Genomic DNA, 23,123 nt, shown 5'->3' on the forward strand with positions numbered 1-23,123 from the left:
CCCCCCCCCCGCCACAACACAGAGTTCACTGGTTAAATCTACCCTCTCTCATAGCTCAAACTTCTCTACCTCAAAATTCTGGGTGAAGTTCGTTCCCTGAGGCAGTTGTGGGGTACTCAGCGTGGCACCACAGCCTCCACTGACCAGCACCTGGGGAGCATGAAGAAGGGACAGCAAGAGGTTGGGCTTTGCTCACGCCTTCCCATCTGGTACTGTGCCCTAAGTAACTCCCTCCCCTCAGTGGTCAGAGCTCCCATCCTTAGCACCTCATTGGCCCCCAGATCTTCAGCTACACCCCTCACCACCACCCCTGGGAATTCTTCACCCTTTTGCCACCACTGCTGTGCTACTCTTCCCCAGAATACTCTGGAGTTCCCAGAGGAAGTTGGGTGTCCTGTCCCAGAGGCCACTGTCCCTGAGGGCTACAGCCCCTTCTGACGAAGAGACAGAGTTGTCTCTGACCCAGGTTGCTGAGGCTGTTGCCAGGGCAGCAGAGGAAGAGGCCAGGCGGAGGGCACACCTGGCAGCTGAGTATGCAGCAAGCCTTAGTCACCAGCTTAAGGTCCTTCACCAAGACCTCCGGGCCAGGCAGCAACAGTGGGCCTCTTTCTGCTCAGCACTGATGGAGGCTAAGCGGCTGCTGAAGGCAATGACAGGATCCAGGCCACAGAAGTCCTCCCAGGGTGGGCAGAATCCTGAAAGGTGTGTACCTAGTTAACCTGGGTCTGGATTAGAAAGATATGACCTAGGGAAAGTGAGCATGGTTGGTGGGAGGGGAGGTCCCCAGCCAGAATTGGCCATAAAAAGTGTTCTTTTCTCCTAATTGGCCCTGAGCCCTGATGGACCCTATCCCGTGGCCCTGCAGGGTAGCTCCCCAGATGGACACTGTGCTGGATCACCTGTCCCAGGCCTTAATGCAGGAGGGCCACCGCCTAAAGGCCTGGGGCTTCCTAGGCACCGGCACTGGGGCAGAGCTGCTGAGGCCAGGTGAGCCCTATTCAGCCACAGCCAGGGGCCCCTGAAAACCTAGCTGTGCCCCCAACGTGACAAGTCCTCCAGAATGCAAATTCTACCTCAAAACAGGAGTGGGTGCAGCGGGCAAAGTAAAGCTGGCCCTGCACATAAAAAGGAACCTCAGAAACAGGAGGAAACAAAACCATAATAAATTATAGCTTTGCAGCTGAGGTAGCATTTCCTGAAAGTAAAAGCTTGGCTAATAAATGCAAATTGCCAGGTTTGAGAAATGTTGGACTTGGCTGCAAAATGTCCCCAGAGGACTTGCAAGTATGCTGAGTTCTGGGAATCCCTAGGCCCATCTCATTGTCCTAAAGGCTGCTACCATTTCCCAAGGCCCTCCAGTCTCTGCCAGCCTGCAATTTGAAGATATTACATAGGCATGCCTCAAATATAGAACCCTAGTCCGAACTTAACAAAAGATGAGACACCTGCCCTGGGGGAGCTCCGCATCTGTGGGTTTAGGGTGGAATTCTCCCCAGCATCACCCCTCTGCTGTGCCCCATTCACCTCAGAGCCTCAGAGTGAAATGCCTAGCCAACTGTTTGCTTTCCTACAGCCTTGGCAGACCCCCAAGGGGGCGCTGATGACATCAGAGTGAATCCAGTCACCAAGCTGCTGGTCCCTGGCCCCAACTGTGCCATGCTTCCAGCCAGTGGTCACGCAGGGCCCATACCTCCTGGCTACTTCATTCACCCTGACACCGGGCATGTACTGCCAGAAGCTGGACACCTGGGATATGACCTGCTGAGCACTACCTTGGTGCCTACTACTGATTCTAATACTGGTGAGACCTTTGCCCACTAACTAGCCCCCACCTTGCTTTGAGCTGCAGAGATTGGACAGAGCTCCTTGAGGCCCTGAGGAATCAACCCCCTGGAAGCAGGCTTTTGTCCTTAGACAAAAGAGCAGTAAATACTTTCTGCCCCTCCTCACCTTAATGTTCCTTATGGACATCAAGGGCCCCATGAATGCAAAAAGATGCTCAATTTTTTAAAAAGCAGGTACCATAGCTCCTCTCTGCCAAAATCTGCAGGCAAGGAAGGGAGGCCACTGCTTTAAGGGGTACTAACACCTCCCTGTCTCCCTGTCCAGGTGGCATCCGAACATCAGAAGCTACCATCATCCCCTATGTGCCCTACCCAACTTGTTCTACCTCAGGTTCCCTTCCAGCCACGGACTTGCCCATCCTGCAGCCACGAAGAACGTCCCAGCTGGGGGCACTCATGACTGATCCTATGACAGGCATTGAAGTACCCGTGTTAGCTGTGACTCTGCACCCCCAAACAAGGCAGTGGCTCACTCTTGGGGGGACATACTGCAATCCTCTCACCAAAACATTGGCCCCTCTGGAGTTGGGAGGACCTATAGAGGATCCAGTCACAGGAGGCATCTCACCAATCCTTGGAGTTGGGTTGGATGAAAACACAGGTCTCCCAACAGCCCTCAGAACTGTCCTCCTGCCCTCTCCTCCCTGCCTGGTCTGGCTTCCCAGTCCCTTCCTCTGAGTCCTCATATTCTGTTCCAAACTGCAAACCCTACCCCATTTCATCTTCCCACTCAGAATCCTCCCTCTGCATGTGACCTCCAACTTTCCCTCCCCCTCTCAGCCTCCTTGTCCTCTTCCTCACTTCTATCTACTACAGTGACTCTGGGGAAGAAAAAGAGAAAGCAAGGCAACCTGACCTACAGCAAAAGTAAATCCAGGGGGGCCATTCCTCTCCTGCCAACACAGCGTACTCCCTACCACCCTCTCTCTCTCACCCTGGTTCTGTCAAGTCTTGTAGCTCACTTTTCCTTCATGTCCTTGCTTCCCTATTCCTCACCTATCTGGATACCAATAGTCCCTTTCCCACTTTGCCCTCCTTATTTCTTGCTTTCAGGTCAGGTGCTTGCACTGGGAGGGCTGCGAGATGCAGCTGGGAACCTTATGCTGCCTGGTGACAGCTTTGTGGAGCCACTGAGCAGGAAGACAGTCCAGCTCCAGGGGGCTTCCCAACAAGAGGGCAAGACATTGCCCTGTACAGGAGGGTTCCAGGCCCTGCTAGATGCCAATGTGCTGTTGGCCCAGAGAAGAGTGATTGCGGTTCTCCAGCAGTGCCAGGAGAATTCAGGGTGGAGGGTACAGGAGCCCCTGGAGGCTGCCATCAAGGACATGAGACAGGCACTGGCCTTGAGTCTGCACCACATCCTACAGCAGGCTCGGAGACTGGCCAGACAGCTGGAGGCAGCACGTGGCATTGAAGCCAGTTGTGGCAGGATGGGTATGTACTGATCTGGGTCAAGAATTCTCAAAGCCTGAAATCCTAGACCCAGCACGAGCTGGCACTTCAGTGTACCTCAGCTTGTATGTTCAGGGACAGGACTGCAGTTCCGTTGGCCATGCCTATGTGTAACCAATGGAATAGAGAAGGGACTCAGTGGTTCTATGCCCCATGCCCCTGAAGTACTTGGCTGCATCCCTATCTTCCAATCTCTTGCCAATACCATTGGGTCTTACACTTTATATAAAATATACATTCCCTTATTATTTCCTAGGATTACCTAACACCACAGCAGGCATTATGACAACCATTTTATAGTGGGAATCCAAAGTTAAGAGAATTAAGTGACTTGCCCAGCCATAGTTCCCCAGCTAGTTAGCTGCAGGGCTAGTCCTAAAGCCATCTAGAATCTCTCAAGTCCTCAACCTCCCACTTATAAACTCAGGAAAGGAGTCCAGCCAACTTCTCCATCTCCTCCCCACGATGCTTATCCAAGGAAAAGCAGGAAAAGGAAGTAGGAGTGGCATCTTCCTGAAGTTTATCTCACTCTTTTCCAGAAGCTTCCTTTGTGCATGGTGTGACCAAAAAAAGAACTGGAGTTTTAGGTCAGAATTGACTTGAGTTTTAAGACATGCCCTACTATTAACTTCAGCCCTGGGCAAGTTAATAACCTCTCCGCCACTGTATTACTATCTTTGAAGTGAAGATAAAATGTTCAACTTGAGAGATACAAGTGAAGGACCAAATAAGATATCATTTATATGGAGTCCTTAGCTCAAAATCTGACACGTAGAAGGTGCTCGAGAACATGAGTTCCCTTTTTATTTCACTTTTCAGTGTGGCCTGGAAATTGTTCTCAGCTTCCTCAAAGGTCTGATGCACTCAGTTCTCACTTGCTCCTTCAAAGCTGCCCATCAGAGAGTCATCTTTTCTTCCCTTTCAAATTCAAAATGCCAGGTTGTACCCAAAGGAAAAAAATTCAGTCTCTACAGAGTAGCCTGTCAGGAATAAGATATTTTTTATTTTCTGGCACCAGGGATCAAATTTAGGAACTTTGGCTTGCAAGGCATGTATGATGACACAGCTAAATCCCCAGCCCTAGGAATGAGATACTTTGAGCCTGGAAAGACTTCAGATGGCTTGGCTTAGCCTTCAATTTCTCTTCCCCTTCCCTTCCCCTCCTCTATTAGGAATGATGTGCTATCCTGGGACACAGCTGTGGATCCCAGTCCTGTACGGGATGGAGATCCCAGACCCTGAAGGCTCAGGACTCATGGTGCCCATCCTGGGTATGCAGCAAGATGGGAATTCTGGTAATGCTACACCCCTGGCAGGCTCAATGGAAGATGCTGATGGTAAAGGTAGGAGGAAACTCAGAACCTCTGAAAGTTTGAGGGGGGTTAGGAATGTGATTTTGTTCTGAGAGCAAAAACCCTGTAAAGCTCAGGAGGAGTACTGCTGCTCCATTCAGTCATTAGCCAAGGGGTAGGGTCATTCTGAGCCTTCTCCTAGGGCTGCTGAGAAGCAAAATAAAGATGCTCGCAGATCCCAAATGCCGGGGCCACAGAACATTCATCTTCCCTGAGAAAACTGGGTTTTTTAAAAAACCAGGACTTCAGAAACTCATTGCCCACCCCAGCTCCAGGGTGTGCGGCATCAGGAAGCCCTCTACTCCTCAGAGCCCCACGGTCTCCTTTGTCGCCCTTCCTGCCATGTTACCCTCTTGCCATAATCCTCTCTTCCTTTCTTATCCCACTCTAGTTACTAAAGCTTGGTACCCCACAGGTCTTGTCCCAATCTCATTTGGGGCTCGGGCCATAGACCCCTTGACTGGAGAGCATGGTCCCGTCATCGGTGCTCAAGTGGATCCTTTTGGCAGTGTGGTGGTGCCTGTTGTACAGGTGCTAGAGGCCTTGCCTCGAGGAGTGAGAAACCCTGGTCTGGTAGGTAGGAGGAATTTATTCTATTTATTGATTCATTCAGCAACCACATACTGAGAGCCTTCTAGGATTCAGATAATGTGTTAGGAGTTGAGATACTAAGACAACTAGACAGGGCTCCTATTCCCAGGGAACTAGTTAGCCTAGGCTCCAACATGACTACAGTTTAGGGGGTGTTAAGGGAACTCAGAAGATGGGCATCTCAATCACATGAAGGAGGGTTCAGGGAAGGCTCCCCAAAGAAGTAGTACTCAAGCTAAAACTTGAACACAGAGGCAGAGAAAGCCACGCCAGTCTTGGAACAGCAAGTACAAAGGTACCAAGTATGAGGTCACAAATGCTCCAGAAAAATGAGGATGATGGAGGGACAGAGTCAGCAGTGAGGCCAGTGAGGAAGGCAAGAAACAACTCATGAACAACAACCTGTGTGCTCAGAGGCCAATGTGACTTTGATCATGAAAGCTACTGAAGAATTCTAAGTAGATACTAATGTTGTAATATTTAAATTTGGGTAATATGGAACAAAACTTATTCATAAGCCAACTACATTTTAAAGTATGTAAATGAATAAACAGAAGCCCCCCTTCCTTGCTATTGCCCCTCTATTGATCTCCTCATAGTATTTCCCCAATCAAGACACTACTGGCCTCTCTGCCAGTATTCCCCACCAGAGTCAGCTGCTATTAAGAGGTTGGCACATCTCCTTCCAGACATTTTTGTGTTTATGTATAATCAGCATTCTAAGAAATTACCTCTGGCAGAAGATGGATGGGAGCAAGTCAGACCAGAGCAGGAAGCTCATCAGGATATTACTACAATAATTCCACCTTTGGCAGATTTCCATCAAAATAAAAATGATTTGGGGTTTTACCATATACTCTAATTACAGTTTCAGAAACTAAGATGAATATGTGATAAGAGATTCTTGTTAGAAGCAAAGAAATTTGAAGTCAAGTCCTAACACTATTGTCTCAAAAATCAGTATGAAGGAATCACATGAAAGGTTGAAAACTATTCCCTACCATCACATGCCCAGCTACCCTGGTCTCCCAAGAGAAAGTTAGGAGCAGGAGGCACAGAAGATGCTGGAGAGGTCAGGTATTAGAAGGAAGGAAGGACTAGGGAGCGTGAAGGAAGTATGTGATTATTATGTGCCTGTCTGCAACCAAGTCACTTGCTTCTCCAAGTTTGGTCATGGATACCCAGTAGTATTTGAGCTTTGGGGCCCTACAACCAGATCATGTGGGGCTGTGAGCATGTGTATAGGCTTAGAAAAGCCTAAACAAGCTGGACATTATAGTGGGACCTCCTGGAGCGGGAGCTGAGAGCCCGACAGCAGTACTGGCACCACCAGGAACAGGAGGAGGAACGCCTAGTGGAATACCTAGGGCACCTGAGCCAGGAACTCCACACGCCAGGCCACAACATCAGGCTGCAGGTGAGGCCACAGGTGCTACCTCATGGTCTCCACCTATCTTCCAAGACTGCCGCAAGTTTCTCTTTGAAGATTTGGAGTCCTTGTCTATCCTCCAGCCACAAGAATAAAATTTATGTTAGGGCAGATACAGTCTCAAGATTCCTTAGGCCTAGGCCCTAGATACTGGGTAACTCCATGAGCAGGATGGAGGGGAAGTTGGAGGGACCAACATGAGGTGGCCCATGCCAGGGTTTGTGCTTTCTCTTCGTGGCTCATTGCTTTACACACTCTGCCCTATGTAGCTGAAAGCTGCCAAGGAGGCCTGCGCAGCCCTGGAGAGCTGCTGCCTGCAAGAAACAGAGAGGAGAGCCAGAGCTGTGAGCATGCTCAGCAACCCAGAGCGGGGCCTGCTCTCTCAAGGTGGGAAAGCACCTCCTAGATCCAGATCTCCACAGCAAGATTCTGCTAGGGATGATGCCAACACTCACAACTGCCCACAAGTTGAGGGGGGAGCCCCTCTCACCCTTAAATGTGTTCATCTTCCCAAAACTCCTGGCCAAGCCTAAGCTTATACCTGGCAGGTCCCATGTCTCCAATTTACTCTGTCTTCTCTTCTCTCTACTCCCAAATGGTAGGTAGCCATTACCATGTGCCCTTTTTCTCTGGACTTTGCAGCAGACAGACAAGAGTGGGAGGAGGCGACTCAGGTGACACTGGGCATGCAGAAGGTCCTGCAGAGTTTAGAGCAAGCAGCAGCAAAACTCAGGCAAGCATCTGACAGGCTGCAGGGTCAGGAGGAAGAGATGTGGCTGCAGCAGGCTAGGAATCAGAACCCACAAACCTGGAACTATCCCAGGAAGGTAAGCTTGCAGCTAACAAGGGGACCCTATGGGATAAGCACATCTGCCTGTCATTACATGGCTCTTGAGGGCCATGTAATATTCAGAGTAGGTGGGTCCAAAAAAGAATAGATGGGCTGACAGGGAAGGAGGAGGAATACTAAAGATAGTCCATTTTAACTTGGGCATTATATTTCCTGTGTTCTAGGTCATCCAGCATCTTTCTGATGAGTTTCAGAAGATAGTGAGGAAGAGACAGAATGTCCTGGACAGGGCCCGTGGTCAGCTGCAGTACCGACGGGAGCTGAGCCGCCTCCATATCTTGCACACACAAGTACTGACCTATGGTCTTGGTCAACAAGATCTGTATTTCTATTTTTGATTGGGTCTTCAAGAGAAATTCCAAAAGCAGCCTTATGGGCTAGGGAAACCAAGCATGAAACTCAGTTCTGATTATTTCATCCTAGATTATTGCCTCAGGAACACCTGTATGTCTGGAGAATTATCCTGCAGAGAGATTCTATGGAACAGTCACTACTTTTTTCAAGGACCAGGCAGCTGCCTGCCCCCTGTTAATCCCATTCCTGAAAAGCCTCACTGCAGTGCTAGAGGGAGATCAAGAACACAGCCTCAGGATGGAGGATCAAAAGACAAAAGCAGGTGAGACTGGTGTTTCATCTAACATTCAACTCTGCTGCCAACCCTTGTTTATATTTTTATAAATCTTTGTTTATGCTAATTCCTAATACAATTAGGGCTTTAGGCACCACAGAAGCAAGCCACAGTAGACTCTTTAGGAAGGACGTAGAGAAACCCAATGTATTAGTAATCTATTACTGTATAACAAATCACTCCAAATTTTCAACAGCTTCTGTTGCATAAGAATCTGGGTGCAGGGCCAGGGATTTAGCTCAATGGTGCCATGCCTGCCTTGCAAGTGCAAGGTCAATCCCTGGTACAAAAAAAATCTGGGTACAGATTACCTGGATACCTCTGGCCCAAAGTATCACACAGGCCAGAATCAAGGTATTATCCAGGGCTGCAGTCATCTCAAAACTTGTTTGAGGAAGGATTTACTTCAAGACCACTCTTGTGGCTGTTGGCAGTCCTCAAGTCCTAACTGGCTAATGACCAAAGACATCAACATCTTACCACATGGATTTCATAAGACAGCTCACAACAGAGCAGCTGGGTTCCTTCAGAGCAAGTGAGCAAGTGAGAATATGCAAGATGGAAGTCACAGTCTTTTTGTGTTATAATCTCAGAAGTGATACATCATCATTTTTCCATATTCTGTTCACTTGAAATGAATCTTTAATTCCCACCTTCAGTCAGACCAAGGAGATAATGCAAGAGTATTAGACACAGATCATGGAGGGTCATCAAGACCATCTTAGCCGGGGATTTAGCTCAGCAGTTCCGCCGCCTGCCTTGCAAGCACAAGGACCCAAATTCAACCCCCAGTACCAAAAACAAAAAACAAAAAGACCATCTTAGAAGCTGGCTGTCACACCTGGTGCCACATCTGACTCTTTTTGGCTTTGGCCACATTTCTATACCTTCACTGCACTATCATATTCCTCTGTTCAATGCAGATAAAGTTGACACCATCTGGGCCTCACCATTCTCCATCCTGAAGAAAACAGACATCTGGTCCCAAGGCCACATGCAAAGAGCTAAACTGCATGGACAAGAGCATCATGAACGAGGTAACCCCCTCTTCCCTGATGGCCCATTAGAATTATCATGGGGCACTGAAGGCATGTGCTAATATGACCCTCAAGAACTAGGATTACCAGAATCCTGACTTATCAATAATTGATTTCTCATGTTACCATCCTAAGATTCCCAACAGATTTTCCCATATAAAGAACAACAAATAGGAATCAAAGCACAACTATAATTATAACTTGGCCAATTTCCAAATGGGAATTCCCAAAGTTCCTCTATCTTCCAAACACTGAATCTAACTTGGGACTTTATCCCATACCAATCATCTAGTTCTATTAAAAGAAGTTAATGGAAAAGTGTGTGACTCCACCAGAAAAAAACAAGGGAGACAAAGGAAGAAAAGACCTTGCTCCAAAAGAGACTCCAGATCACTTCATCATGACTACCCCGTAGAATTGCAAGTCAAAACAGAAAGTAACTGCTCTGAAGAGTCAGGCCTGCTTCAACTCACCCATCTCTGAGGCAGAGAGAAGTAACAGATTAAGTGTGTGCCTTTCCACAGACCATAATGCCAGCACAGTTCCATGAATATTTGTAAATCTGAGCAGAGATCAGCAAGCTATGGCCCACAGGTTAACTCCAGCCTGCTACCTGTTTTTGTATGGTACATAAGCTAAAAATGATTTTACTTTTTAAAAGATTGGGAGAGGTACCAAAAGAAGAATTTACAATATGTCATGTACTATTCTAAATATTTAGATGCATTAATTCATTTCATCTTTACAACAATCTGGTGAGGTGGATACTGTTATTCATTTTATAAACTGAAGCTTCTGAATAAGTCAGGTCAAAGATTGCATCACTAATATGTAGTTCAGCTGGAATATGTAGTTCAGGGAGACTTTCCCCAGCACCTGTGCTCTGAAACCTACTTCTCCATATAAAAAAACTATCAAATATTATAAGGACAGTGCCAAAAGAGATGCAGTTAGCATATTCTGGTGAGTTCCCAGGAGGGCAAATCACCATATTGGATAAGAAAAAACTTTCTAGGAAAATGTGTGCCCACTTCTACCATGATAGTACGGAACATTCACTTTGAACCCCAATTTTGACTCTTGGCTGGCAAAACCAACTGTCTTTTTACAGAAAAAGTTTACTGACTCTGGAATTTGACCAGTTTTAGGATTAATTCTTCCTTCCTTTGAACTAAAAAGAAAATGGGCAGAGATGGGCTCACCTTTAAGGATTCTCATCTCTACTTCAGCCTTAACAATTATATTGACTTTATAATTCTAAAAGCATTTTCATGTACATTGCCTGGTTCACATTTAGTAAACATAGCTCTAATTTCATAAGATAGTGCAATTATACACAGATGAACCAACACTCAAAGAAGTTAAGTGACTTTCTCAGAGTCTTCTGCCTGTTAGTTCTTGTTACCCAAGCCACTTTACATTGTCCTCCCAAGAATAAAAATGTTTAAATATCCATTTAGAATTGTCTAAAAGTCCATTAAAGACATGTCTGTAAGCAAATGATTTTTTTTAAACAGCCAAAATTTATTTAATGTTTACTGTGCACCAGACACTGTTCTGAGGGCGATACTTCTAAGGACAACAACAACAACAACAAAAAAGCCCTCTGAAATAGATTTCTTGTATTTCTTCTCATCTGCTGCCATCTTCTTTGGGCCTTCCTTCTGGTTTCTCTATTCCAATTCAGTGGACTCAATCACTTGTCCGTGAAGACAGGCACAGAAGTCTGAGGCATAGGACATATATAGCAAGGGAAGATGTATAGACAGATGATGGACAGGTCATCGGAAATCTTCTTCTCAGCTGAATTACGCTCTGCTAGTACTAGTAATAATAGTTAAGTTGTTGTTGTTGTTGTTGTTGTTGTTGTTGTTGTTGACATATCATTATCATACAGAAAAATCAGCAGAATTGTTATTGGCTTCTCTTGATTTCTACAGACCCAAAAAGCTTTTTGCAGGACCTCCTAAAACTTCAGACAATGCCAAAGAAAGAGCTAATAACTGTGCAAACCACAGACCTTTCTGCCAGGGAATTTGTGATTTATCAATACGGCCTCTCTGTCCTGCATCTCCTCATCCCCCAGCTTCATGTAAGTCTGGTTTCTGGTCTCTGTGGAGCAATCACCAAGGGAGCTGAGGAGGGTAGAGTGGTCAGGAGGAAGCCAGGGAATGGATGTTTCCAAGGAGAAAGCACCTGAGGAAGTGATCTTTCTAGTCACTAAAATGAATTAAGTACCTTCTAGATGCCAGAAAATGTTAATTGACTTAGAATGGTAGTAAATTAATTATCATAACTAGCACAAATATTAAAATAAATATATAAATACCCTTTCCCTTTTTCTATAGAGCATATTGAATCTATTTAGTCTGTTATAATTTAAATTGGTGCTTTGATGCATTTAATTCCCATTAATTTGGTCAATGTTATATAGCTGAGGCACATGAGAGTTATTTAAGAAGGAGATGGGTTTGTTTTTTATTTTGTTTGTCATTCTTTTCAGGCTCCAGAAATCACTCTTCAGATTGCTACTCATCTTCCTGCCATGGAAGCCTCAGGCAATGCCTTCCAAGGTTCTTTCTTCTATCAGGTGCTGCAAATACATTCTCAAATATGGGTTTTTAAATTCTAGAGTCTATTAAAGATAAGCAGAAACAAAAGGAACAATTTTGTCTCTCAAATCCAGATGTATTTTATTCTTCCTTAGAAATAAGTCAATTAACTAAAGTATAATAAATGACACTGAGAAAGAGCTTTCTCTAATCAGTAAAGTAAGTATGGCCTGGCTTGCACTCAGAGAAGTATAATGGCTTTGTGCCCATTAATGGATCTTTGCCATCAAACCCTGTGGTTCCAAACGGTATTTCCCATAAGACCCATGGTTTTAGCTTCTGATTCATGCACAATCAGCATCTCCCTATTTAAGAAAAAGATCTAAATTGTTTGTCCTATTAGCTCATCAACTATGTTGATTGGAAGGGCCTTCTGGTAATTCTAAGCTGGTTTTATAGAATTTAAATACTGATGATATTCTATTGACAAATGATTATGAGGAGGAAATACTAGTCAGTATCAGAGGACCAAAAAATGGTTTACATTCACTTAACTAGTAGATTGTTAGGGAACTTAAGACCAAAAAAATACTTACACATAGTTCTCACCAAACATTCTTCCACTTCAGCCTCAAAGCAACTCTATGAATAGGCAAGAATTTAATCTCATTTTACTGATAGGGAGAGCAACCCATGATTCACTGAATGTTACATGCCAGACACTTAGCTAGGTGCCTTACATATATTATCATATTTACAATTTCCAGCAATGCTGTTGTAGGTACTCTTGTTATCTCCATTTTATGAGTTGGAGAACTGAGGTCCAGAGAAGTTAAGTAACTTGCCCAAAATCACAGCATTAGCAAGAGCTGAGACTCAGGTCCAAGTGTATTTGACAGAAAAGTTATTCTTATCTCTAGCACATTCAAGGGACAGACCTCAAGTTGTCCAGTCTTCTTGGGCTTTCCAGGGCCAACCTGCTGCCTCCTTAAGAGAATTAACAAGGCAATTATTTCAAACCAATTGTAAAATAGGTGAGATTTGAGAACTTGATTTCAAGAAAAGCCTGAGAGTCCTGAAAAGCAGTGATTCTCAAACTGTCCTCCTTCAGCCTTCTGTATCAACAACAGCCTGGGCACATGGGCAAAAGGGAAAGGCCTGGGCCCCACCCAAAGCACACAGAAATTCTAGGACAGGCTCCAGCCATAAAACCACCCCCTTGTAATTCTTTTTTTACATTAAAGTTTTAAAACTATTGCTTAAGGAAATAGTGATTAAAGGGCAGTGACAAGAGACAGATTCATAAATAACCTCACTCTGGATTTCAAAGTTTGCTTTCTAAAATGGAGATAGCAGGAAAACTTGGGGGAAAGGAACAAAATGACTTAATTCAAGAGAGGAGAACTAGAACAATAATTTTTCCTGATCTCTGAATCTTCCTTTCAGTAAATTTCCATTAGGCCCAGGGAGTTTTATTTTAGATTATATAAACCTAGATAAAGGAAGAGGCCGTAGAAATGTTCCCTGAGGCTGACATTTATGTGTGTGGGTATCTTCTCCACTCAGAGCGCTGAAAATACATTGTTTGTTGGTAGAGAGTGTTTGGCATCTGTGGGAAGCTTTGTTCTGCTCTTGATCCACTGCCTGGCCCACATTGCTGCTGGAGACCTCCACCAAGACTCTAACCCCACCTTTCTGAGATCATTTTATGAGGTATTTATAATAAACAGAGGGGTTTTTTCCCCTTCTCTTTCTCTGTGACTCAGACCCCATTACTCAGAATAATAAATTTTTTAGGCTTGGCAACATTTCAAATCTGAGTCCCAGCGGTGGCCCTTGGTTCCTACTGCTGGGCCAAGAAGAAGGTTTTCCTAATCAAATTTTCTATAGCAGCATACAACAAAGTACATGCACAATTCTACCATGGTGCATACATATGATAAAAAAGGATGCACCACATCCTGACAGTGGTCCTCCAGTAAGAACAGTACCAATAAATTAAATTTTTTAAAATGTACCAATAAAATCAATAAAAGTTTTAAAAAATGAACAGAGAAAATAGACATTAAACTTTAAAGCACAAAAAAAAAAGAACAGCACCTCCGATTCCTGTTGATAGTTACTTGTCACTTCATAAACCTTACCAGAAGTTCTAATGAGAGAACATGTGAAGATGATAAAGCTCAAGCTCCCTTTTCATCTATTACCTTAAAGCTTTATTAACAATAAAAGTTTTCCTGATCTATCTATCCCTTCTTTTCCTTGACCAGGGGCTGAAGGCCTATTTTAGGGACGCATTCTCTACCACCTTGCAAATGTCAGCAGTTGCCTGGGATAGTAAGCTTGACCAAAGCCTAAGTGCTATTCTGCTGGAAGAGCAGCCTATTTCTGAAAGAGAAAAGGATGTTCTCTCTAAACTCATCGAAAGGAAGCATGAGCGTCATTTAGAGCCAGAGTCATCAGAAGAGGTAATAAAACTTCATCCTGTATATCACTTTTTCTTTGTTAAAACTGATTTGTTCACAAAGACAATGCTTCAGTGCACAACCTGTTCTGATATTTCTGGGCTCCCAAGGTGACATGTTGCCTTGACAATCAGTCTGCTTTTCATGCTACATATGACAATGTTTTTAAAATCCTGTGTTCTACAGGGTATATACCGATTGCATGAATCTTTGAGTTATGGGGATTGCAAGTGCAGGTCCATATTCAGTTATATATCTTAATTACATATTGTAAATAAGTCACCAGAATTCCATCTGTAAAGCTCATTGCAACCCAGAAACTAAATTTAGATGTCCAAGTGATAGCATATTTACCCAAACTTGCTATTTTCTAAGCAATATGCTATTTTCTATGCAAGCTTGACAATGGTCTTTGTAATAGTGTTATTTAAAGCACTTTTATAAAAATATTATCATCTAAACCTTTTAACTATTAAAAATAAAAGATCTTCAAGATGCAAGATAGCTAGAGGCACCTAGCATTCACTTCCTTCTCCATGAAGAAACCAAATTAACAAGCATAGAGCTGCATTTTGAGTGGAGTGACTGTGGAAGAACACTGGAAATTATCAAGAAAGAGACTAGAACTTTGTGAGATTCAGAGGATTTGGATGCTAGCATAGAAAGAGCTTCCAAATAACCTGGCATCTGCCACCCTGGCTCCACAGCCAGGGATGGGGTGTCTCCCCTTTGCAGGGGTTAAAGGATGAAAGAGAATCCTAGCAAACTCTATCAGTGTGGATGCTGGCAATCTTAGATATTGAGACATGCCACAACCTCCACAGGCTGGCAGCCTACTTAAATAAGAAAGTTTGAACCTGCACAGTAGCCTTGATGTGGAAGAGGATCTTAAATCATCTCGCAGTAAATGCCCAGAGTGCTAAAACTAGGAGCTATCTTGAGAAATGAGCTACTGTCTGAGTTTAGGCTGCTCTAGAAGTCCTAAACCATTGGATGTTCCCACCTCTGGGACTATACAGACTTTCTACTATGCTGGTATAGGGAAAGCTGCCTCACAAACTCAACATCGTCCATTAGATTGAGTGACATCGCCCCACTGGATTCCCTGCACTACAGGGCACAGGTGTTACAACACAGAGGGGAATGGAGGTGCCAATCTCAAGAAATAGAATGTGGCAACTGACCTCACAGGCCAAAACTATGGCCAGCTACATATGGACTTGTGCTAGTGCCAGGATTGAAGAGAAAGTATCATGCAGTTCCTGCTATACCTTCTACCCTGTGCACTATGCACTTACCTGTTACCAACAGATCATGGAGGGACCTCTGTGGTTCTCACTGCTAACATGCCCACAGGAGCACACTGAGGGCTCCTCAACAACTCTATGGCTTTCTCTATCAGGCACCCACTAGAGCTAAAGCAGGAAGACAGCATGGGCTTACCTGCCAGGTGGCATACACAGCCAAAGAGGGCCAAGAGGAACTTTGCCAGGTAACAGCTGCAGTCCTGCTCCCAAACATGCACCACCATGGGCAGAGAAGACCACAATTCCTGCTGCTGCCCTACTTCCAGCACCTTGTCTGACCATGAACTGCTATCAGGACTGGATATAAGCACCACAACGAAGGTGCTACAGATCCTCCTGCCACCATCTCTCCCATGCACTGTCTGAACCAGCACTACTGACTGGTGGGAGGACAAGTGTTCAGGCCCTTCATGACTTCTGGGACTGCCAATGCCACAGGCCTTTCTTAGTGGCAGAGTTGGTATCAACAGTGCTTGAGGAAACTCCCATCACCAGATAAGAGCCACCACTCCCATCATAGGAGAAGCCACAGGGTGAGTTATCCACTGCTAACTGTACAATAACCACATGAGTGGCTAATGTCTCCACTCCTTCATAGCCCACAAACAGTGGGTCTCTCTGACTCACTATAGAATAGCCAAAGATATTAAATGAGAGTCAAACCAGCACTATAGTAACCAGCTGGAAATAAAGCCAAACAGAGAATAACAAACCAACACCTCAAGCACATTTTCAGGATAAAGGTACTTACTAGGAAGTCTACACCATAAAAGTACATACCTCATCTACCAGATGTGCAAATTTTAACAGAGAAGCAAAAGAAATATGAAAAGACAAAGTAATATGACACCTCTAAAAGAACATAAAAACTCTCTAGCAATAGATCCCAAAGAAATTGACATGGCTATAATACCTGATAAAGAACTTTTAATTTTTTAAAGAATGTTCATTAAAAAGTTCAGGGAGATCCATGAGGATATAGACAGTTAAATGAATTTGAGAAGCAAAACAGGATATGAATGAGAAATTCAGCACAGAAATTGAGGTAATGAAAAAGAACAAAACAGATATCTTGGAAATGGAGAGCTCAACACAAGGTATGATAAAAAAATATGGTTAATGTTTAAATTTTTTTAAATTTAAATATATTACAGTAGAAGACATATTGCCACTCACCTCCCTCAGAACACTCCTCCTCTTCACTTCTGAAGCAGTTCTCAAAGTTCTCTTTTGTGAGCATATTTTTGTAGCTGCCTCCATCTCATGAATTGATTAAAATGTTTATGGTAATTTCTGTCAAATAAAAACAGGACAATGTGTCCTCATCTACCCTATTCCCAGATCTCATACTGTGCAGCTTCTAGTTCTTCCATAAATTCAAAATAACCATGAAAAGTAAACATTTTAGATCCATTCAGGACACCAAGACAGCCACAACAGCATAACTAAAGACACACAGAAAGGACTTCCAAAACTGCTTCAGAAAGAGGCAAGAACAATAAGATAAGTATGTTCAAAGCAAGGGGGTGTATTCTGAGAGGGATTGATGGAAATGTGTCTTTATATATAATATTTTTATTTAAACATTCACCATATTGTTCAATTGTAACTCATAAGACAAATAAACAAGAGTTGAAAGCCTTAAAAGCACACTCGATTTTATAAAAAAGAATATCTGAACTTAAAGACAGGTCTTTTAAAGTATCCCAATCAGAAGGAAGGAAGGAAGAAAGAAAGGAAGGAAGGGAGGGAAAAAGAAACATTTAAATTCTTTGGGATGTCATTAAATGAATCAACATCTACATTTTTTTAAACACCTAAACCAAGGACGAAAACACTGATGACATGGAAAACCTATTTAACAAAATAATAGGAGAAATTTCCCTAATCTTGCTAAAGATATGGTCATCCATGTATAGGAGGTTTATAAAACCCCAAATAGACCTGACCCCCAAAATCACCACAGCACATGATAGAGTACAAAAAGTACAAAACAAAAGAATTTTTTAATCCCAAGAGAAAATACAAAGTCACATTTATGGGAAACCTCATTAGACTAATGGCAAATTTCTCAGCAAAAAACCCTACAGACAAGAAAAAAATGAAAATGTATTACAAATATGAAACAAAATAAATGCAAGCTGTTCTTCACAAATGAATGAAAAATTACATCCTTCCAAGAAAAACAAAAACAGAGGGAATTCATGACCACCAGACCAGCCTTACCAAAGATGGTTAAAGAGATCCTATATTATGAAATGAAGGAAAGAATACAACCACCATGAAAGTATGTGAAGTATAAACACCACTAGAAAAATACCAAAAAAAAGGCACTATATAATGATCAAGGGATCAAATGATAGGTTCTACTACAATGCGAGTGGGGACATCAATACCCTACTTTCGCAATGGACAGATCATCCAGGACGCCCCCCCAACAAAGAAACACCTGAATTGAATTATAGTATAGATCAAACGAACTGAAAAAATATTTACAGCACTTTCCATCCAAATCTACTAATATCATTCTTGTTTTGTTTTGTTTTGTTTTTGTTTGTTTTGTTGTTGTTGTTGTTGTTGTTTTGGTACCAGGGATCAAACTCAGGACCTTGCACTTGCAAGGACTGAGACCATTCTTTTCATCTACACATGGAGTTTGTTGTAGAATAGACCATATATTTGGTCTCAAAACAAATCGTAACAAATTTTTAAAAATTAAAATCATATCCTTGTATTTTTTCTGAAAATAAAATAAACTAGAACTCAACAATAAAAGAAATTTTAGAAATTATAAAATGTGTGGAGAATGAACAACACCCTTTTGAATGAACAATGGGCCATCGTGGAAATCAAAAGGAAAATTTAAAAATGTATTGGTGCAAACAAAAATGGAAGTAAAATATACCAAAATTAATGGCATACAACAAAAGAAGTACTAGACAGCAAGTTTATAGCAATAGGTACGTAATCAAAAAGAAAATAGCAAGATTTTAAATAAACAATCTAACAATACATCTTATGAATTTAGAAAAGCAAGAACAAACCAAACCCAAAATTAGTAAAAGAAAAGAAACAACAAAGATCAGAAGAGAATAAGTTGCAAATAAGCACATGAAATATTGTCAATGATTTATGTTTAGTTCCATGAGGCAAATTGTCAAGATATACATCAAAGAAAAATATCCAGGGGCCAGGGATTTAGCTCAGTGGTTTCAGCACCTGCCTTGCAAGTGCAAGGTCCCAAGTTCAATCCCGGGTACAAGAAAAAAGAAAAGTATCAAAATTTACCTTGCCAGTTTCATGGATTCTGGCAAAAGACATGAGACTTGGTTGGGGGCATGAGGCCAAAGACAGTTTGTTACTCAGAGAAACAGCAGCACTCAGAGAATTATCATGTGTGTTGGATCCTTGAGTCACTTCCAGCACAGAAAGATATACTAAAGGCAAGGAGATGTTGGACATATTAATCAGAAGTGTTACAGGAGAGGCCAATATTAGGAAACCCAAGTTATTCATAATGAAGTCTCTCTGATTTTTGCACCACAGGGAGACATTATCTTTATTTCACTAGACAGTAGAAAAATTTTGCCTTTTTCCCCAGAGAGGTGCACTTTTCTATCTTCCCAGTCTGTCTACTATATGAACATCACTGAAAAGGTAGGCAAAAATGTAGTCAGTTGACTCTCCTCATAAAATCCATTTGTGATGAAAATAAAACTTTATTGTATTGTGTTTAAAAATCTAATTAAGACATGTGTGACTTATTTATTTCACTTAGGAGTATATCCTCAAAATGTATCCATTTTCCTGCGAATGACTAATTTCTCAATCTTTATGGCTGAGTAGTATTCCATTTTATAGAAAACCACATCTTCTTTATCTAGTTTCCAACTGATGGGCAAATGGGCTGTTTCCATATTTTGGCTATTACAAACTGTGCTGCTATAAACATAGGCGTGCATATGTCACTGTGATATGATTCTTTTAATTATTTTGGAAAGATACCCTAAGTCACACATGTGTAAATACTGAATAGTTTCTCTGGTGTGAAAAACTATAATAGTACACAAGATCCTAATGAGATAATTAACAATGTGAAATAGGAAGAAATGGGCTAAAGGTGTAGGGAAAGTAGGAAGAGTAGGGGAAAGGGAATAAGGGAAAAGAAAAAAATATGAAAAAATGGAAATAAAGTGTTTGTAAATGGGGAGGGGAGGAGGGGGTAAAGGGAGGGCAGGGATAAGGGGAAAAAATGAGAACCAAGACCTGTCATGTAAAGGTACAAGATCCCAGTAATGAATGTAACTGTACTGTATACCTAGAATGTACCAATAAACTCAATAAAAAGAAAAACAAACAAATAAATAAATAAATAGAAATTAAGAGACTTAAAAAAAATCTAATTAAGGGCCGGGATTTAGCTCAGTGGTGCTGCCGCCCGCCTTGCAAGTGCAAGGTCCCAAGTTCAATGCCTGGTATCAAAAATAAATAAACAATCTAAATGAAAAAAAAAAGATCAGAAGAGAAATAAATGAAATAGAAACTAAAAGGTATTACATAAGATCAATGAAAGAGAGTTGAGTATTTTAAAAGATAAGTGAAATTGACAGACCTTTCGCTAGACTAACCAAGGAGAAAATAAATAAAACCAAAAATGGAAATGGAGACATTAAACTAATAGCACAGAAATATAAAGGATCATTAGGGATTATTATGAATAACTATATGCTAACAAATGAGAAACCCTAGAAGAACTGAACAAATTTCTTGACACATACTACTTAACAAAATTGAACTATGAGAACATTAAAAACCCTGAAAATACCAATAACAAGTAATGAGACTGGACTAAAACTAAAGTTTCTCAAGAAAGAAAAGCCAAAGACTAGATTACTTCACTGCTGAATTTATCAAACTTTTAAATAATTAATGCCAATTTTCTCAAACTAGTCCAAAGAATTGAAAAGGAGAGAAAGAATAAGTCATTCCATGAAGCCAGAATTACTGTTATCAAAACTAGACAAGAATACAATAACAAAAAGCTATAGGCTGATATTCCTGGTGAACATAAATGTAAAAATTCTCAAAATACTAACAAGCTGAATTAGAACATCAAAAAATTGTTCACCATGATTAAGATGGCTTCATCCCAGGGATTTAGAAATAGTTCAATATACACAAATCAATAAACATAATACATCACTTCAACATAATGAAGCATAAAAATCATATAACCATCATGATGGATGCAGAAAAAGCATCTAATAAAATTCAACATACTTTCATAATAAAAGCCTTTATCTATAGAATGGTCATACTTCAACATAATAAAGGCTGTATATAACAAATCCACAAGTCTACATCATATTGAACAGGATAAAGTGGAAATTATTTCCTCTAAAATTGGGAACAAAACAAAGGTGTCCACTTTTGGTGCGCCTACTCAGAATACTACCAGAAGTCTAACCAGAGTAATTAAACAAGAAAAATGAATAAATAAAAGGCATATGAACAGGAAAGGAAGAAGTCAAATTATCCATTTAAATGATATGATTCTATATAGAGAAAATCCAAAGACCCTACCATAAATAGATTAAGTAAATTCAGTAAAGTAACAAGATATAAAATCAACAAGCAAAAATCATTAGCTTTTCTGTAGAGTAATAAAAAATTTTCTAAGAAATCATAAAAGCAATCCCATTCATAATAGCTACAAAAAAATAAAATACCTAGGGATAAACTTAACCAAGGAAGTGAAAGACATTCCTGATGAAAATTAAAAAGCACTGATGAAAAAATTGAAGAAAATATTAAAAATACAAAATGTCATAGATTGGAAGAATATTGTTCAAATGTCCGTATGACGCAGAGCCATCTCCAGATTCAATGCAATTCCCATGAGAATACCAATGACAAGAACTAGGAGAAAGAATACTAGAATTTATAGGGAAACACACAAGATACTGAATAGTCAACGCAATCTTGAGCAGAAAGAATAAAGCCAGAAGCATCACAATACCTGATTTCAAGACACACTACAAAATCACAGTAATCAAAACTGCATAGTATTAGTAAAACGAAAGACGCACAAACCAAAAGAACAGAATAGAAATCCTAAAAATAAACACATGCCAGCCAATATAAACCCATCTATAGCCAACTAATTCTTGACAAAGGTGCCAAAAACATATGTCAGAAAAAGAATAGCCTCTGCAGTAAATGATGCTAGGAAATCTGAATGTCCACATGCAGAGGACTGAAACTTGAACACTATCTCTGGATAAAACTGTGAAACTACAGTTTCAAGACATTGGTAAAGGCAATGATTTTCTGGATACACACCTAAAACCATAAGAAATAAAAGCAAAAATTGACAAGTAAACTTCCATCAATTTAAAAATCTGTACAGGAAAGGAATTAATCAACAGAGCAAAGAGACAACTTCCACGAAAAAGTATAAAATGCTTGCCAATTATTTATCAACCATAGGGTTAATATTCAGAATACATTAGAAATTCAAAAAATTAAAAACTAAAAACAAGTAATCCAATTAAAAATGAGCAAATGGTCTGAACAGTTACTTCTCAAAAGAAATATAAATGGTCATCAAATACATAAAAAATGATCAATATTATTAGCCATCAAGGAAATACAAATCAAAACTATAATGAAATACTGTACCACCTCACCCCAGTTAGAATAGCTGTTATCAAAAAACAAGAAATAAATGCTAGTGAGGATGTGGAGAAAAATGAACTCTTATATGTTGTTGGTAGAAATATAAACAAATACAGCCATTATGAAAAAAAGTATAGAAGATCTTCAAAAAACTAAAAATAATATTAATTACCTATAACTGTATTAAATATAAATAAATAAAAATAGATACCGTATGATACAGCTATCCCATTTGTGGGTATACATCCAAAGAAAATGAAACCAGCATACAAAAGACAACCTGCATTCCCATGTATATTTCAACAGTATTCACAATAGCTAAGATATGGAAATAGCCCAAGTATCCACCAGAAGATGAATGGATAAAGAAAATTACGGCATACATACACCATGGGGTATTACTCAGCCATAAAAAAAAAAAATTCTGTCCTCTGTAGGAAAATTGATGGAACTGGAGGATATTACACTAAATGAAATAAGCTAGATACATAAAACCATTTCCACATGTTGTTTCTTATATGTGGAAGCTTAAAAAGTCAGCCAAAAAGTGTGATAGTGATTACTAGAGATTGGGAAGTTTGGGCAAGTGGGAAAGGACAGGTTGTATTTGATCAGTGCACACTATATGCATGTAGGGAAATAACACACTAGACTCCATTAGTATGTACAATTAATATGTGATACTAAAAAACTTTTTAAAGAAAAAATAAAAGATCTTAGAATTTTTCTGTGATATTAAAAAGGTCATGCTCTATTAAATATCTATTCATTCTGGAATAGTAAGAGCGTTTTTTTTTTCTATTATTAACATCAAACTCAAAAAGTTTCAAAGCCATATACATAGATCTTTACTTAGATATTCTTATTTGATCCATACAGTAATCTTGCAAAGTAGGTAACATACCTATTTTTAACCACATCAAATATTTAAGGAAAGA

General features: G+C 41.0%; 1 protein-coding gene across 4 annotated transcripts in view; it reads right to left on the minus strand.

Annotated features, from left to right (window-relative positions):
* Pou2af1 (POU class 2 homeobox associating factor 1) overlaps positions 1–23,123 on the minus strand; it is a 130,344-nt gene that overhangs the window by 90,313 nt on the left and 16,908 nt on the right. For 2 of the 4 annotated variants that reach the window (XM_019205492.1, XM_019205493.2), the window contains exon 2: positions 16,684–16,800. The exons of the other annotated variants lie outside the window; for them this stretch is intronic. In XM_019205492.1, the coding sequence (XP_019061037.1) occupies positions 16,684–16,747 (64 nt within the window). In that variant the 5' untranslated portion in view covers positions 16,748–16,800. The remainder of the gene's footprint in view (positions 1–16,683; positions 16,801–23,123) is intronic. 4 annotated transcript variants of the gene reach the window in all.

The sequence above is a fragment of the Fukomys damarensis genome, unplaced genomic scaffold (genome assembly GCF_012274545.1).
Source record: "Fukomys damarensis isolate Sample0158 unplaced genomic scaffold, DMR_v1.0_HiC HiC_scaffold_16, whole genome shotgun sequence".
Classification (NCBI taxonomy): Eukaryota; Metazoa; Chordata; class Mammalia; order Rodentia; family Bathyergidae; genus Fukomys; species Fukomys damarensis.